General features: G+C 41.1%; 1 protein-coding gene across 1 annotated transcript in view; it reads left to right on the top strand.

The window, feature by feature from the left end:
• The window catches only part of ARB2A (ARB2 cotranscriptional regulator A), a 262,424-nt gene that overhangs the window by 118,194 nt on the left and 126,241 nt on the right, over positions 1-17,989 (top strand). Inside the window, exon 7 of the mRNA XM_080362398.1 lies at positions 6,825-7,043. Within this exon, the coding sequence (XP_080218524.1) occupies positions 6,825-7,043 (219 nt within the window). The remainder of the gene's footprint in view (positions 1-6,824; positions 7,044-17,989) is intronic.

Here is a 17,989-nt window from a genome sequence, read left to right on the forward strand (position 1 = left end):
TGTTGTTTCTGGTGCACAGCTTTCAAAAAGTTAAGTTCTACGTCAATCCAAGTAACCTTTTAATTAGAATCTTGATGAAGAAGCGGAATGCGCATGAGGTTCTTGTTTGAGGTGGTGCACGCTGCTGAAGCCTCTGAGATTTTTGTCAGAAAATAAAGTAAAACGGTTTCAGGAGAGAGGGGGGAAAAGCTTTCAGAAGACAGGAGGGGTTCTATAAGGTGTCACTGAAAGGTGTCAACTGTTGGGTTCGTTCCTTCATGGGCTCATGGACCCCAAAGCTGCGTGCGCTTAGTGAAGAAGAGCAGAACCTGTTATCGCAGCCTGGGCAGTTGTTACGAGTGGATTATTCACTCCGTCTGGGGTGGATTATTCACTCCGTCTGGGGTGGATTATTCACCCCATGTGGGGTGGATTCGCTTCGATTCAGCCCCCAGTGATTCCTCTGGATTCACATCAGGGAGAGGCGGTGGGGCTGAGGTTTATCAAACAACATCTGCAGCGGCGTTTGAACACGAACCCAGTTCTCTTCTGTTTATTGGCAGAATTAAGTTAACGCTATGGTTCGGTTTCTTATATTTTGCTTGCTGCGAGAAGTAATGTTCTGCTGAAAATCCTGGTGAAAAATCGCTACCAAGAGCACAGCACATAACCGAGGGAGCGAAATCGCTGCGATTCACAGACGTGTTTATTCAGTTTTGGCCTTGGGAACAAACATCATAAAACAGGATTGCAGATCTTACACATAGACATATTTGGGTTGCTAATTATAGATAGATGTAAAACATGAATTCGTTTCAAAACTTTTCAGCAGTAAACTCAAAATGTGGTAACAGATTATCTGCTCTGGTTATTTTTTTAGCCCTGAACATTGATTTGTTTAGTATAGCTGCGCTAGCATCAAATTAACAAATAGCGAAGTAAAACATACTAATGGCATATTTTGTGCTTTCCAGCACAAAGACACTGTATGTGGTGAAATAAGATGGATACAGTTGTGCACGCAAATAGATACGGACCAAATGCAGCGAGGAATTAAAAGGCAGTAACAGAAAGGAAATGAAGAGTTTATTGTTTTTATAGCTCTAATATCCATTAAAAGTTAGTAACACAGCAGGTGACAGTTCGGGTAAGTGTAAAGTGAATGTTTTGAAATAAATAGCAGTTGGATGACCTGGGATGTCAGGGCTCTAGACAAGGGTGTGTGTTTGTCAATATATCCTACATGTTTTACAGACTCCTCAGGGAACGGGGGAAGATACAATTTCACCTTTTCTGTGCCAAAACATTTTAATTATATCTTCTTCCAAGTACAGCGGTTCAGTAACCAAGGAGCTGACATTGATGCATGTGTTGATAAAGCTGCAAACATTCAAAATGAGATTAACAAAGATTTTGAGGAAAGGGTGACAGCTAATTTTGCACAGTATTCTGCATCTAATTCAGGTCAGTGTAATGATAGAATATTTTATAACTGTTGTGTCATCCGGAGGGACTTTTATGATGCTTTGTGTTTTTGAGAATTTGTCTATATGAAAGTATAGTTCTTAATGCATCGCTCAAACAGGTTAAAAATTTTTTTGTTGAACATCTATTGGTTGTAGCCACAAACAGGAATAAAACATAATAAAATATAAACAGCATTTAGAAGCAATTTTATATATCCATCAGCATTCATCACAGTAATAGGTTCCTTTTGTCTAATTCACCTTGAAAGTATTGACTTCAGATGCGAAATGGATCCAAAACTACCGTTACCCGTTGTGCAGCGCCAGTAAATATTTGCAAAAAGATCGGACGGAAAGTTATATTAAGTGTATTTAAATAATCAAACTGTAGTTTCTTTGTATTGTGTGAGACCTTTTGAGAACATCTCAATGTATTTCTGCCCCATTCTCCTCCCCGTTTGAAGGCAACTGACATTCTTCTTTCACTTTTCTTTTTTGTTTGTGAAATTTTCGTCTTCTTTTTTTTTTACCCACTCACTTCTCCATCTGCTTTCACTTTTGTTTGCTTGGGCCGTCTCTCATCCCAACTTGATAATGAGGAATGCGGTGTGACCCTGACCTCTATCAGCCCATGCATGACCTTCTGACTCCCCCACATAACCTCTGACCTTCTCTTTGACAGCTTGATTAATTACCCTGTGTTATGATTTATGAGTAAGTGCTATGTAAAAATAATAGACAACAGGTGGTCCTCTAAAAACTTTTTGTGGCATGTTTTCTTTTCCTGCCTAACTTGATGAGCTATTTTAAGTCGGGAACTTGGTGGGACAATGTGTGTTTGGCAGCAACACGGCATTTTTACACACTTGGACACAGCGCTGGAATTCAGGGACCCGAGGTGTAACCGGGATGGAAATATCGCAAAGTATTAGCAGGGGTGCGGTTGCCAAAAAATGTGCACGGGGTGGAAACAGAAAGCGGAGTCAAGTGAGTTTTCAGGCGTTTCAGTCTCAGGTCACGTCTTGAGAAAATTGCTCAAATAATGGAGGGGGCATTTTTCAAGCTGAGCGGCATCTCCAGCAGCTACGTTTACTTTAACGCTTCGCTAGTGACTTCTGATGGGTTGTCATGACCTCATCCCACCGTTGCACCTATGGTGTCGCAACGGTGACACAGACGCGCCCTCCCCGTGGAAAAGATGGGGTGTGGACAGAAGATGCGTCTTTCAGAAAGACAAACGGACATCGCTGTGTCCGCCGTCACTATGGGCAGAGCTGAGCACTTTTCAGTCGCTTTTCCCCCCCTACCCGGGAATTAACTCCGGTCTTGTTGCCAGCTATCTAAATAGAAGCCTGAACTTGAAAATCCAGGTTGATAAAGCTTAGGAAAATGATCTCTTTCAGACCCTTGCTCGCGGTCCTAAAAGATAGTTACACAGGTCAAAAGATTCCTCTCCAGCTCTGACCTCTCTGGTCACATATGGTGCCCCATCTTGGTGGATTAATATGCAGAGCTGAATGCTTTCAGCTTGTTATTCATGTGGCCAAGAAGAAGAGGTTTCAAAAGATTTGGATTTTACCTCAAATACTTCGGGGTTCCTTTTATTTTTTAGCCTTACTCTTGCTGTCAGAGGCAATAATATTGGTGTTCCTTCCATTTCGAACATCTCGCTTGAGCTTCCAGTAAGAGGTAGAAAGTACCGCTCCATTTCTGGACGTGGAAAAAAGCCCCTTCTGCATTGTTCTGGCTTTGTAGTAAAGGTATTGTAACCAAGATTCGTGATTCTTTCCAACACTTGACTTTGTCAGCCTGCTTTTCCTTTTGCCGTCATGTGCTGGCTCAGTCATAAGTGTTAATTCTGTTTGTATTTATGCACCTGAAAGTGGACTTTGCACACAGCCTCCAGTAGCTACCTGGAGGATACTTTCTATAGGTTACACTTTACTTACCTTGCAGCATTGAAATTTGGGGAAATAGCCGTTAATTGGGTGTTTTAGTCTGAGAGAGAGACTGTAATCGTAGCCACTGAACTAGCAGATTAGAGGCTGGAACTCGTATTTATCAGTGTCTGCCCTGATTATTGCGTCTCATCGCAGACGCGCTAACGGGGGGTGCGGGCAGACCTTGGCTGCTGTGCAACATCTGTATTCTCAGAGCGCAGGGATGGGCTTCTTCAGTCAGCTGGAGGCTGGCGGAGGGGGGTGCACCAAAGCTTAGCTTTTTCACGTGAAAAAAACTTCACTATTACGTGCGTTGGCAACACTCTTAATGTTTTACTGGTGGTGGCTTTGAAAACTCCCCTGGACGATGCCATTTCCATCACAAATCACTATGTTTTAATAGTGCTATAACCTCATGGTAACCAATACTGAGATTTTTAATATCGTGAGGTATATACTTCTGAATATGACTTTCATTTTAAAATATAGTTTCTAATGAATGTGATTTTGTCTTCGCTAAGCAGTCATGCCAAAGACTATGTATCTTGCCTGTTATTGACGTTTGCTAAAAGCCCGTTTTTTAGATATTAGTGGTTTTATGCACTCAGTTTTGCATTGAGTCTGCTCAACCCCTCTGTGTCAGTGAGTTGCTCCACCTTTTATTTAATTTTCTAATGGCACTAAAGTTTAATGGTGCAGCTGTGCCCATGCGAAATACAGGTTTTTAAAAACAAATTGAACCTAAAAGTTGCATATTTTACATAGATGTTATTTAGAGCTGGGTATTAATTTTCATTAGCGAACACTTGGGCTAAGGCTAAATGAGAGAAGTTGTAATTGGGTACAATTTTACCAGTCGTTTTAGGTTTTTTGAGTTGGTTTATACGTGTTACCATCAAATCTTCTTGCTCATGCCCTTGTTTACCTCTCGCAGTTCAGGATACAGAAGTACAAGGGAAGGGGAATACGCTACATCATGTAAGCGAAACAATCTGAAAAGAGATTACTTTCCCAAGAGAAAACTATATGATTTGTAAGAACTTTCTTTTCTCGATTATGGGAAAACCCGTATCAGTTATTACTTAATTATTTTAATTGTACTGATAGTAACGGCCTGCTATCTGGGAGAAATTTTTTTTGAAGTCTAAAGGGACACGTGTTACGCTGCCTAAAATATAATTGATAAAAATCTTTTAATTGATTTATGAAATAGTGAATTTAAAAATGGAATCATATTTCATCTGTTGATGTCTATGTGAAAAATTGACATTGTGTCCTCATAAAATTGGACAAATGAGTCATGTAATTTTCAGTTACATAATCAATAACTTAGACAAATTCTGCTTCTTTGATGATTTATGTGTCTGTTTTGTGGTCAGCCTGAAGTGGACACAGAGTTTCAAAATCACTGTAGCACTAGTAGACCTGTAATAAACGCATGAATTTTGCATTTGGCATTGTATAGAAAGCAAAACGAATCGATGCACAGGACGGCTCTGCTCAGAACGAGAAGAGAAAACAGCACGGGGAGCCCCAAAAAACAGCAAAATGCCACAAAAACGTGGTCCCAGTGAGCTCAAAAGTCACCCTGAGACATGTAATTTAGTGATGTCTGTGCGTGTTACTCTCCCCTGCGTCGGATTTTGGGCTTTTAATGTTCCACGACGGAAGTTTTCACGTGTTGATAGCACAGTGCTGCGTGTTAACGTGCCCAGCCGTGGCGCGGGTGGATTTTAATACTTATCTTCTGATTTAAGAAAAAAAATTTAAAATATTTTTTCCAACTTAAAACTCATCATCCTCTTAATTTTTAATTTTCCTCTGCTGTTTACGCGTTTATTTGCCCGTTTGTTGGTATTTGCCCCATCTCGGTGTGCTGGCCGGCGGGGATGTGACAGGAGGCCGCTCGCTGCCGGCGCCGCGTCGAGCGAGGAGCCAATTTTCTCTTTGGCCTACGGTGACCTTTTTTTTGACTACGTCCCTCACGCCAGAGGCAGCGTCCTGAATGCCTCTGTTTCACCCTGTTTAGCAGAGTGCAACCGTGCCCTTTAACTTGGTTCTTTTCGGTGGGAGGAGAAGCCACGGCAAGCGTTTTGAGAAGGGCACAAGGACGAGGGGTAGGAACTCCCTTCAGATGCGATTTTGATAACTAGTCGAGTGTGTCCAACTGTAGAAAATCACCGAGTGACAATCTGTCTACCTGACAGTGGCCACAATGCGCTACAAGGTTTGTGAATGGCTCTAACAGATTAGAATAAAGCGAGCCCAAATAAAGTATCTTTTGTTGGCCTGGGCTTGGTTTGCTCAGGCCGGCCTAGGTATGGGGACCTCTTTGATCCTCGTGGTAGCCCAAGTGCAAAATGAAGCACCGAGTGAAAAGCTGCAATAAAGCTGTTCAGCTAGATAATTAATATAGACGTTTCCAAAAAGTAAATCTTTGTTAGAATTTACTTTTAAAGGACAGCTTGGTTTTGACTGGGAACCCACGGTGACTTTAAGGACTCATCTGTGAGGCGCACGTGCTTCTCTTTTCTCCCCGCGACGGCCATTGTATCTTCCGCTAATATCACAATCCTTGTGTGATTTGCCGTCATTTAAAAAATCATAATAAAATGATTGGGTGATTTATTCAGGATTTGTTTGTCATTCATAAATTAATGTATATTTCAACCGAGGCACAAAAATGCACCTGGTATGTTCAAAAGCGTCCCGCGGATCACGAGTTTTCTCCGGGTTTGTTGAAAGCGGGACACGATGCCAGTGAAGTTTTAGGGCAGATTTAAAGATGTGCTTGAAAGTCATCCCCACGGTAAAAGAGTCGACTTGTGAGCAATACCACTGAATCGGTTTGGGTATTGATTCATTGTTACTGCCGCTATTGGCTTTTGCCTGGTGTGCTTATTGTCAGCCAGACAAAAGGTTTTACTGTTTTAAACAGCAGGGAATAATTTTCACATGCTTTCTTTTATATATATATATATATATATATATATATATACACATATATGAAATCCCTCCATCCTTTTTATTTTAAAGTTTTTTATTGGCTGGGTATAAAGCATTTTATTCATCATTATGTAGAGTTCTTAAAATAATATTTTGCTTTTAGTTCTCATACTCTTTTCTGAAAAAGTCGTATAAAGTGCTTATGAATAAAACAACATATTAAATTATTTTAAAGGTGAAACGGGAAACTTTTCTGCTGCTGAGGGATGTGTATGAGCATAAGTGCACACACAGACACATACTCGCACATCAATATCCCTTTAATGACAGAAGTGAAACAAACAGAATATTCTTAAAAATACCCTTCTATAAATTACGTTGTGCGAAGTTACTGAAATAAATATAAAATTTTTAAGAGCATTAAAGCACATGCAAAGTGTTTTCACGCATTGAATCTCCTTTTTCATATTTTTGTCTGTCTCTTCTAAAACAGGAAGGCTATGGAGTAATAGTACTGAATCCCAATGAGAACTATATTGAAGTGGAGAAGACAAAAGCCCAAGTACAGCCGTCTTCTGATAGCTCAGATGAACCTGCGGAAAAGAGGGAAAGAAAAGACAAAATCCAGAAGGAAACAAAGAAGCGACGTGACTTCTACGAAAAGTACCGAAATCCACAAAAAGAAAAAGAAACTACGCAGATGTATATTAGAGTAAGTTTCTTTTTGTGTTTTTTTTTTTCCTCCCTTCTTTAATGATTTATAGACGAGTTTACTGCCCCTATTATTTAATAAACAGTGCACTTTTTAAAAGAGAAACACATTACCAAGATGGCATTCGAGAGTTCTTATGGAGTTCCTAGCTCTTTATTGATATTTTTGTCACTTATTGAATGTGAAGTTTTGGTAGAGTTACAAAACATTCCTTTCTGATTTCAAAGGGGAACATCAAATAAACCCCAGAGGAACTCAATGGTGCTATCAAGAAAGAGGATGATTTAAGAAGACTTTGTAAAAATAATTCTATAAACAGAGGTGTACATAAGAAACACTTTCTAGAGCAGCTTAAGTAATGTATTGGCTTCACAGGTCATGCATGCGTTGTGTTGTATTGTCTTATACTGGGGAGACAGTAGTTACAGGCTGATATTTTTTAACATATTACCTGCTGAATTAATAATCTATTGCGGAAAATACCTGTGTTCATCTCGTGCGGTAGCAGATTTACCTTATAATGCGTTGTTTTCATGTGAGCAGCCATCCATTGTGTTTCAGCTGAACTTCTGAAGGCAGATAAAGGAGGAGAGTTATTAATATCTTAATAAATATTTAAGCTAGAGTAGTTCGAGAATGGGGTAATAAGGAAACTCCGTCCCTTGCTCTTTTCTTACTCAGTGAACCTTTGCACTTTGTAATGCTACCAGCATGGGATCGTTACAACAGCGCTACCCGAGGATTTCAGATTCTGCAGGGGGCACAAACAATATTATTTGCACTTTGACACATTCTGCTTCATATACATACCATGCATTATACATTCGAGACCGAGTCACGCGATTTTCAAAACCTTTATTATGGAAGTTAGTGTTTCCATTCGACGGTAAAACATGTCAGAAGCACCGCGGTGTAGTTAAAACAGTAAAAATATATATGCCTTTCTGGTGAAAACAGGAAAACCCAGCAAAAGATAGGTTGAAATAATCTTACATTTTAATATCTTCCTATTAATTGTGGTTTAGAGTAGCAGCTCTTGTAGGAGAAATAACAGCTGTGCTGGCTGGTTTAAAAGGTTTGTAACCTGGAAGCAAGACTATCACTAATATTATTGTGTCTCTTGAGAAACATCTCACTACTGATGATGGGAAACAAAAGGACATTTACACATATTCAGGTAGTCACCACAGGCCACAGTTTTTTCTGTCTGCTGCTTTTTTTGGAAGATTCCACCACTCAAACCCTGCTTCTTAAGAGGGGCAGCCAGTTTTGTCTTGAGGTCCATCAGAAACCGGTGGACAATGTTGCTGTATATTTAGTCAGCACACTGGTCCGGTGTCCCCTTGGTGGAAATGAACCTATTTTTTGATACCTTTTTAGCGGTTCCACCTTCTCGTGGCTCTTTTGCTTGATGAGGCATGAAATTTGGCTTCAGGAGGTTTGACCCCCGAAATACAAAATGCGTGACTCCATCTCCATGCCTCAACGTGACTGCCGACTTTTGCTTCATTTCAATCTCTTCAGACCAAGGAATGAAGTAGCATAAGTTTTAGTGAAAGTGTGGGTGGTGGTGAATTAACTAAAATCGTGTTTTCTGTTGGGGTTTTATTCTGAAAGAATCCTCTGGAGTTTTTCCTTTAATAGGCTCTAGTACGGAGAATTTTTTGAAAAACGTCCCTTTTTCAGCATGTAGCGGGACAAATGGCCACAATGCCCTATTTGCGATGTATTTCTCGCCTCTTGGATCCATAGGTTTACATGTGTTATAGGAATCGCCCTTCGTTTCTGGGCTCTTGAAATAAAACGTGTTCGCTCCACGGAAATATTTAAGGGTGTTCTATGCTTCGTAATTATCTCATCAAAGGGTTTTGAAAAACCTGAGCAAACCTCACATCATCTTTGCCAAGCGGGGGAAATGGGTACAGAAAGACTAAATGAAATATATCCTCACAACAAGGCATCGACTTGTTCTCTTAGGGTCATTGAGATCTGTTGCGATCTGATTAAAAAAAAATGCCATTTAAACGAATTAAAGCTTTCCGGGTGATGCTTCCACTTGTGCAGTTAGGTTTTCCAAGAACTGGAAAAATGGAACTCTTCCATGGTAAATTTATTTAAATATTTTCTGTATTTTCATAAGGGGGAAAGAAAAAAAAAAAAAAAGAAAATATCTGGGATATGCAAAAATATATAAAAGCAGCGTCTTAAAACACAAAATCTCAAATTGCACTGTAGTTTTATACCAAATAAGCATAAATAAAAACGACTATGGGAGCATGTAGTGCATTAAGCGTAGTGCTTGAAAGATCAAAGTACTTATTGTTTCATGCTGGAAGTTTCCTTAACTATGAAATAATGTACTTTCTGTCATACATTATAGCTTGTTAGAGATACTGATTTGGTCTGGGCAATAAACATCATGTCAAACATTATGGCAGAAAAACCTGGTTAATATGTTTTGTAATAAGACAGAATTTTTTGTTCTTGAAAACATCTGCCAACTGAATTCATGAGTGAAGACAGAAAATGTCATCAATTCAGTAACAATCTTATAAATTTGGTTTCTTTTTTGGCTATGCGAACCAAGGAAAAAAACTTCTTGATAATCAGCATTGACTATAATACTTTAAGGAATGATTAGACAAAAGCATTTTACTTTTATATAACATGCTAATGAATGCATATGAATTTTAATACTCTTACTGTTCAGATTTTAACAAGCATATTGCCAGCAGATCATTTTAAAAGCATCTGTTTTTTAATGTGTTGAATGGAAGATTGAGTCAAATAGCTAAATATGTACATACATCCTTTTAAAAAACATATTTCTATCCTTACTTACAGATACTACCATTTTTTCTTAGACCACCAGAGGCTGCTGCTGTACATACTGGCTAATGCTTCCCCCCAGAAACTTAATACCCAGCCAAACTTCATTTATTACAGAACTAAACCAAGAATTTGTTAATCGCTAACCTTTTTCTATGGAAACAGATCATACAGGCTTAAATGTGACGTGATTATTCCCTACGTCCTCCAAGCTATCCTCTCCCACTCCCTACAGATTTTCACACGCGTCTTCTCTATGTTAAAAACACTTAGAAATCTACATCAGTATTTTGTAAATCAGCATTCGCCACTTAAGGATACTGAATGGATTCTGAAATGTTATTAAAGAAAAGATTATGAGGCACTTAATTTTATAACAGTAGTAAATTGCAATAATGTTGTTGGCGCAAGAGTCAAGGGATGGCAAAGAAGCAATGAAGGAAAAGGTAGGAAGAAGTAGTACCTTTTATCAGGCCAAGTGATGGGGTTACTCTTTCTGAGCAAAAGGGACAATCTTGTCCTCGGCCTGTTTGTGAGGAATTTTTTTGCTTCCTTTTCCAGTGAGTTTAGTTTCTTTGATAATTTTTACCGCAAATATTATTTTTACTATAGCGCAGTCTGTAGCAGCGCTATTTGCACTAGCAGCCTGTCAATGAAATTAATTTTGGATGCAACGAACTTCTCATAAATTATTTCTCCCAGAGATTAAATAATAGGGAAAAGATCATATGCAACTAATTAATTTCACAGAATCCCAGAATGTGAGGGGCTGGAAGGGACCTGGAAAGCTCATCCAGTGCAATCCCCCCATGGAGCAGGAACACCCAGATGAGGTTACACAGGAAGATGTCCAGGCAGGTTGGAATGTCTGCAGAGGAGACTCCACAACCGTATGAGGAGCGGCTGGAGTCCCTGGGTTTGTTCAGCTGGAGCGGAGCAGACTGAGGGCAGAGCTCATGGGCTGCAGGTTCCTCAGCAGGAGCAGGAGGGGCAGGGTGAGCTCTGCTCTGTGACAGTGACAGAGCCCAGGGAGCGGCAGCAGATGTGCCAGGGAGGGTCAGTGGGACATGAGGAAAAGGTTCTTCACTCAGAGGTGCTGGACACTGAACAGGCTCCCCAGGGAGGTGTCACGGCCCCAACCTGACAGTGTTCAAGGAGAGACTGGACAATGTCCTCAGACACACAGTGTGACCTGTGGGGCAAACGGAGGTGAGGGATGCAGAGAACGTCCTGGCAGACCTGGGCGTCAGGACCCAAATCCCCACAGTTTCAGCCAAACATTTCTATTGCGATAGCTTTTTTTTTAATATATATATTTTTTTTACCCTCTTACAACTTCCACAGTTACTTTACCTATGCATCTGAAATAACATACGTCTTCATCGTGTCTGTGTTTACCTCTCAAAGCCCACTACTTCCTTCTGTTCCTGCGAAAGCTCTTGAAATTTTAAGCAACAGCAAAATCGTGCAGGCAATGGAAAATGAGACGTGATTAGAAGCTACCGTGGCTTTGTTGTTCTCGCCCGTCATACCACTGGTCGTTCAGAGCTAAACAGGACATGTTAGGTCAAGCCTAAAAGTCTATTTCCTAACAGTCATAGACATATAATGACATTTGGGGTGTTCTGGAGAGACCTGGGTGATGTCCTGTAGCATCCTGGCCCAGCAACTAGAAGCCAAGCTGAGGACTTTAAAGCATCTAAAAGGGGACAGAGCTCCTAAAGATAGGTCTTTGAATCACTGTGGCAGGGGTCAGATAAGTTTTACGTTCCTATATATGCACAAAAGCAAAATATGTGTATGTCATATTTTGTTCTATAGATACCACAATGAACAAACATCTTACATGAAATAGCTAAAGTATGTAGAGTTTAAACTGTAGTAGTATTCAATTTATGCATAGGCTGCTTAGCTTGTGCGGTTAAATTGGGTGTTTTTTAAGATCCTGAGATTGTGAAACTTCTGTTATGTTTTGTGTCTGCTAGTCCAGGAAAGTTATATTTGTCTTCTTTTCCTTGAGCAAGTGAGAAATGAGAGATGCAACCACCGAGGGAAGATTTTGCATCTCCTCGAGAGCGCCACCAGCTCTTGGTTCTGCCATACCCTCTCCTTGTTCTGCTTTTCACAAGCACGGTTTAATCAAAGAAAAAGACTAAATTGGGGCCATCTAGCTTTGGCGTCTTTCAGACAGGTCATCTGGTCCATCCTCTTGCCAACACAGGTTGCTCTCTGCAAGTATCCTTTACCATTTATCTTACAGAAACATGGGATAACATCCTTTTGGCTGATATCTAAAACAGGGATAATATCCTCGAACCTACTGCACGCAGTTGCACGTTTTGGTGCGAGATTTCAGTGCGTTTGGGAAAAAATTTGGCAGGGGCTCAAGTGGCAACGTGCACCTTTTTGCAAAACTTGAAGGTTCTTTACGTGATTTTGACTTGGGGACCAATGGGCCATAAGAGTCTTGGTATAGAATCATAGAATCATTGCAGTTGGAATAGACCCTCAGGGTCACCGAGTCCAACCATTAAGAAAAACCCATAAAACATACAGTGAGATATGGGGAAAACTGAGATACGATAAAAATTGAGAGATTACGAAAATTGAGAGATAATGGAAGTTCATTTCTGAGATAAATACATACAGTCATCTGAAGATGAATGGTGCTGTTTCAAAATAAACCTTTTCTATGTGGACCCAATTCCCCACCCCACTCCTAGGAATATTTGTGGGGTTTGGTTAGGGGATATGATCACTGTACGGCACTGCACAGAGGTCAATAAAACAGCATTCGTGGAGTCCTAGGAGATTAATGTCAGCAGATGGGGAACCAGGGCGCAGGATGCACGTTCAAGGATGTTGTTTTCACTTCGTCTGCTACAGAAAACAAAGTGAAAATTCAGGAAAAAATACAAAAAAAACCCAAAAAAACAACAAACAAACAAACAAACAAATCTAGCTTTTAGGGTGACGATAAATCTGGTAGCTTCTCTGTGGTCTGTGTGGCCACCAGCAGCAGTGACAGCTGCCAAGGGGGCTTAGAAGTAGCGGAGGGAACAGGGACATGGAGGAATGTGGAATAAGCTGCCCAGAAAAAAAGCTCCATTCCTACCCTGCCCCACACTCTGAAGAATTACTTATTATAGCCCTTTCATTTGTTACATTTTAAAATCCTTACAAATGAATGATTTTACTATCTGAAAAAAAAAAAAAACGTGCTTTTTGTGAATTTATTTTCTGTGTGATGCTGTTTTGAATTATTTGCCTCTTGGGAACAAGGTTTATCTTTTTCATCACCTTGTTCTCATCCACATACAGGCAAAGAAATTATTGCAAGCTCTGAGGGGAATGGAGTCAGGATCTCCATTCTTGCTGTACCTGAATTCTGCAGAATTACCAATGTCAGAGCTCTTAACTTTATTTTCACAGTCTGTTATACCGTATCTCCAGCCATGAGCTCATCCAGACTTTGAGAAATCTTCCCATTCCTCTCGTGGCTGAATCCTTGTTTTATCCTTCTCTCCCTGGCTAAAAGGGGACGCTAAAGTGATCGAAAATGCTTCTTGTCTTTTGTGGTTGGTGGTGTCAGTAGCAGGTTTTCTCCCCTGAATGGGCCGCATGCTATTCTGCCGCAATGTTCTACATTTTGTTATTTAACAGTTGATTCTCATTCTCTTTTTCTGTATTTTTTTTGATCAGTACTTGGCAAGAGTCAACACGCAATGAGATGTATTTTCTTTATCATCAAGCAACACTCAAATTTTAGTTTTCCCAATAGATGGCACTGCTTGGAGAGAAACTACTGAATAAAGTAAGACCAACTTTCACACAAGAGCTGTACTTGTTGAGGAGCCTTTTTCTGGGCTCTTAAGCAGCATTTTGGAAGCTTCAGGTTCGGTATTATTAGTGAAAGTGTAGAGTGAGAAAAATATCACAGCTATATGGAATAGGTTGTTCAGGAGGGAGTGGAGATGTCCTGGGTTAGTAGCGTTTGACAAACTTAATCACAGCGCTTCTATTGCTGATGAGCTGAGTGAGTAATTACGGGGATTGCACGTCAGGGTCAGTTGCTGCTCTGCTGGTAGATCGTGTAGCAGCAACCACCCTTAGTTCACCATCAGAAAGTGCCGAAATAATTTGCTGTGCATCCAGCCTTGTCAGTTTTTTAGCACTTTAGTAAAATACTGCTCCTGGTTGTTAAGCCTCTGAAAACAAAAAAACCAGCAAAAATATGGTTTTGTCGTGTACTTATTGAATTAAAGAGTAAGTGGAAGAGTTGCTCTGTCACAAAATACAACTTGAACGTTACGTGGTATAACTTTCTGTTGGTTATTATGCCTAAATATAGTGTGAATTACACAGGTGTGTGTACATAGGCACGACTTGCACTAAATCACACCAAAACCATGCATTTTCTTGCACGTAAGCTGCACACTCTGCAGGGGGTGGGCTCGGAGATAATGTGTACAGGCATAAAATACCTAAAACTGGAAAGTTTCCTTTTTACCAAAAGCAAAGATTTAATCAGTGCATCCAGTCAAACAGTACAGCAAAACATTTAAGGTGTAGCTACTTCAGACAACGCGCCTGGTACTTCACAAGCATCTGCAACGCATTTGTTCTTTGGGACTGGTGTTCCCTTCCAGGATGGTGTTTCATTCCTATCTCCTGTCTTTTCCACCTGCTGTGTAGCTGGATAATCTGATTTCATGGATCTTGCAAGTTCAGACTATACCCTAGAAAAGTGGGCGATTGACATTATCACTTAATTGTGTCACAGCCACTCTATTCTTAACCTGGTAAAACAGAAGCCTTAATTGCATGTAGGTGTTAAGAAGACAGATATTTATTTCTTTTAGGGATCTGGTTTGCTGAGGAATTCTTTTGAAGTTAGTGAATTAAGTAATGAAGAATTTTAGCAAAGCTTAGGCTGCGTAAGTAGTTTTGAAGGATTTCTAGGTTCTGCAATTAACTTCGTGGTCTTATCCTTTGATAAGTCAGTCCCCTCACACATTCCACCTCGCCATACACGTCTCTGAGCCTCTGGCTACACCGCTTCGCCTATTGTTTGAAAAATGAACAAACACGTTTGATGACAGGATCATGTTATTCATCATGTGTCCTTTGCACTGGCTGCCAAAAAAGGGGTAGGCTTATGTTTAATGGCTCTTGCTTGTTTTTAAATCCCTTGCCGGTGAAGACCTTGGCCGTGTGTGAAATCCTCCTCGTTGAGATGTGTCAAGCTTTCAGAGGCTGCGTGCTGTTTGAGGCTCTGACGGCTTTGCCTTAAGTGGGCAAATGAGTTATTGCTGTGATAGATATTAAAATAACAGCATCCGATTTGATCATGGAGTCCACTTGTCTTAAATACCTTTCTGCTGCTGTTGGCTGTTTGTTCATTATGTTGTTTTACCGATTCCATCCCCTTTCTGTTTGAACTACCCCGGCTGACTGGTAGAGTTTGGCTGTTACTTAAATGGATTTTTATCCTGATGGGCACCAGATAGTTTCACCACTGGAGTGGAATACTGTTGTTATTCTTTCACAGCTGTGGTAAACAACCATAACATTATTTGCTAATGCTCTGAAATACTGCCTATTTCTACCCAAAGATAAAGTGACCAAGCAGAATTCAGGTCTGCCAGACTCAGCAAAGGCAAACAGCAGCTACAGGAGGGGACCACGGCCTCAGGTGCGCTGGGGGTCCACAGAGCATCCAAAAGTTGGAAAGAAGGTATGGAAATAGCCCAAACAACTTAGTGTCTGCGGTGGTGGTCATCTGCAGGACTTCAGTGGAGCGCGTTCAGAGTCACTCTGTCCCAAATGCACACGGTTCAAGCCTTGGGGAACTTCCACAACACAGGTTTTCACGCTTCCGCAGCACCAGAACAACAGAGCTCTCTCTTTTTGCTTTTGGTTGAAAGCGCCACGCGCGGCATTGTGGCCAGTGCTGGCAGATGCTGCTTTGAGCACGGTGTTGGACCAGATGACCTTCTCCAGCTGACGAGGTTCAACGATTTGATGTTACTGAGTTCCACCTCAGCCCTCAAAGCGGTATACAAGATTTGCGTGGGCTTTGTGGACGTTTTAAGGAGAGTTGAATTTCCGTGTCTCAGAATATTTGGTACTACTGAGGTGGTGGTTGATCATCCACTTGGCACAGAGCAGGCTCAGGTGGTCAGGACGAGCAAGCCTACCTATCTGTTGACGTGGTTAATACCATGTGGTCTTGAGCAAGCACTGCTACAGAAATGCACCTACAAAGATATAAGACCCTCCAGACAGGCAGTGGTGTTCCTTGGCATTTTTAACATGGGTGTGTTGAGCAGAACATTCATTATTTCTTCAGAGAACAAGAAATTCCCCAAGCCAGATTGTCTGCTTGAATTTCCTGAAGGACCTTAAAGTAGTACAGTGGTAGGAGTTTTACCACAGATGTTTCCCAGATGTTACTGGCATGCCCATTATTCAATAGTGGGAAGGATACAAGTACTGTCCGTGTCCTTCCTCCTCCCTCTCCTTCGTTATTTCTTCAGCAAAAAACACCAGTTTTGTCTACATAGTTAATTTGAGTCTACAAACATTCACTTTAATCTACAAAGCAGTTCTTGAGTTTCGGGGAGAGAAAAAATACCCTGTGACATTCAAATTGATTATTTGCCAAGTGTGTAGAACACGATAGATGTGGCGGAATTAAAAAGTCTGTAACTTTATTAAAGCTTTTGTGAACAGCGGTTTAATTAAGCCTGCGCACAACTACTTCTTAGAAGATTTTGTCTACACTGTTCATTTCAAAGTGAGACCTGAATCTCCATCTCAGCGGCCAGCCAGTGCATTAAATACATGTTTCCTTGAAGCCCTTGGACAGGCTCCTGGTTTCTTTTTATCTCCTAAACCTCTGCCCATGTTCATAAAGGGTTAACGATTATTTAAGACACTCCTGTCCAGTTTTCTGTGAATGCTGTTCATTGGAAGACATCTGCATTTCCACCTCCAAAACTAATCCGCGCTGCTTGGTGGAGAGGCAGTTTGGGGTTTTCTAGCGTTTTACTGGGATATTGGACACAGTGAATGTAACCGCAGTTTGGGAGATTTCCAGGACATCTGGTACCTGGCAACTATCAGTTCTTACCGCTCATTGTCAGCTTTATTACTAAACAAGATTCAAGATTTAAAACATGTTAGTATAGAAACATTTGCACTAACAGAGGTAAACTACAAAAAACAGAAAAATACATTAAATGTGGATTTTTAAACATTGTTCAACTGTTGTTAACCATAAGAGCTATCAGAGTTCCTCTGAAGTCTTAGTAAGCCTGAAGATCTGGTTAATCAGTTCCTATGGGACATCCAGGACCGGAGACCACTTACCCAGACTGTTCTTGGGGTTACAGCTTTTCTGCTGCCACTATTAAGGACAGACCCTGCAGTTGACCAGGTCTGCTCTTTCTTCTCCTCTTTCTTCTCCAGTGCAGGATGGATTCAGTCCCGCTTCTTCTTCCCACATCATTCTCTGTCACCGAGCACTGGGACATCTCGTGACAATATGGGGATGTGGTGGGTGGCTCTCGGGTGCCCACGCAGCCGCTCAGTCACTCCCCTCAACAACTGGACAGGGGAGAGGAAATACAACAAGAGACTCATGGCTGGAGATAAGGACGGGGAGATCACCCAGCAATTACTGTCATGGGCAAAACACACTTGACGTGGGGAAATTAAGTTATTGCCAATTGACAACAGAGCAGGATGATGGAATTTCATAGAATGTCCTGAGTTGGAAGGGACCCACCAGGGTCATGGAGTCCAACTCGTGTCACTGCACAGGACACCCCACAATTCACACCGTGTGTCTGAGGATATTGTCCAGGCTCTTCTTGAACACTGTCGCTGGTGAGGAATAAGGAACATTTTATAACACTTTCCCCCACCCCTCCTTCTTCCCAGACTCTTCATGGTTGGCTTCTCCAAGTGGGATGGGGAATGGGGGTTGTGGTCAGCCCATCAAATGTTGTCTCTGCTGCTCCTTTCTCCTCATGCTCTTCCTCTGCTCCATTGTGGGATGCCTGATCCAGGTGTAAATTTGCTCCGCCATGGACCTCCATGAGCTGCAGGGG

The sequence above is a fragment of the Nesoenas mayeri genome (assembly GCF_963082525.1).
Source record: "Nesoenas mayeri genome assembly, chromosome: Z".
NCBI lineage: Eukaryota > Metazoa > Chordata > Aves > Columbiformes > Columbidae > Nesoenas > Nesoenas mayeri.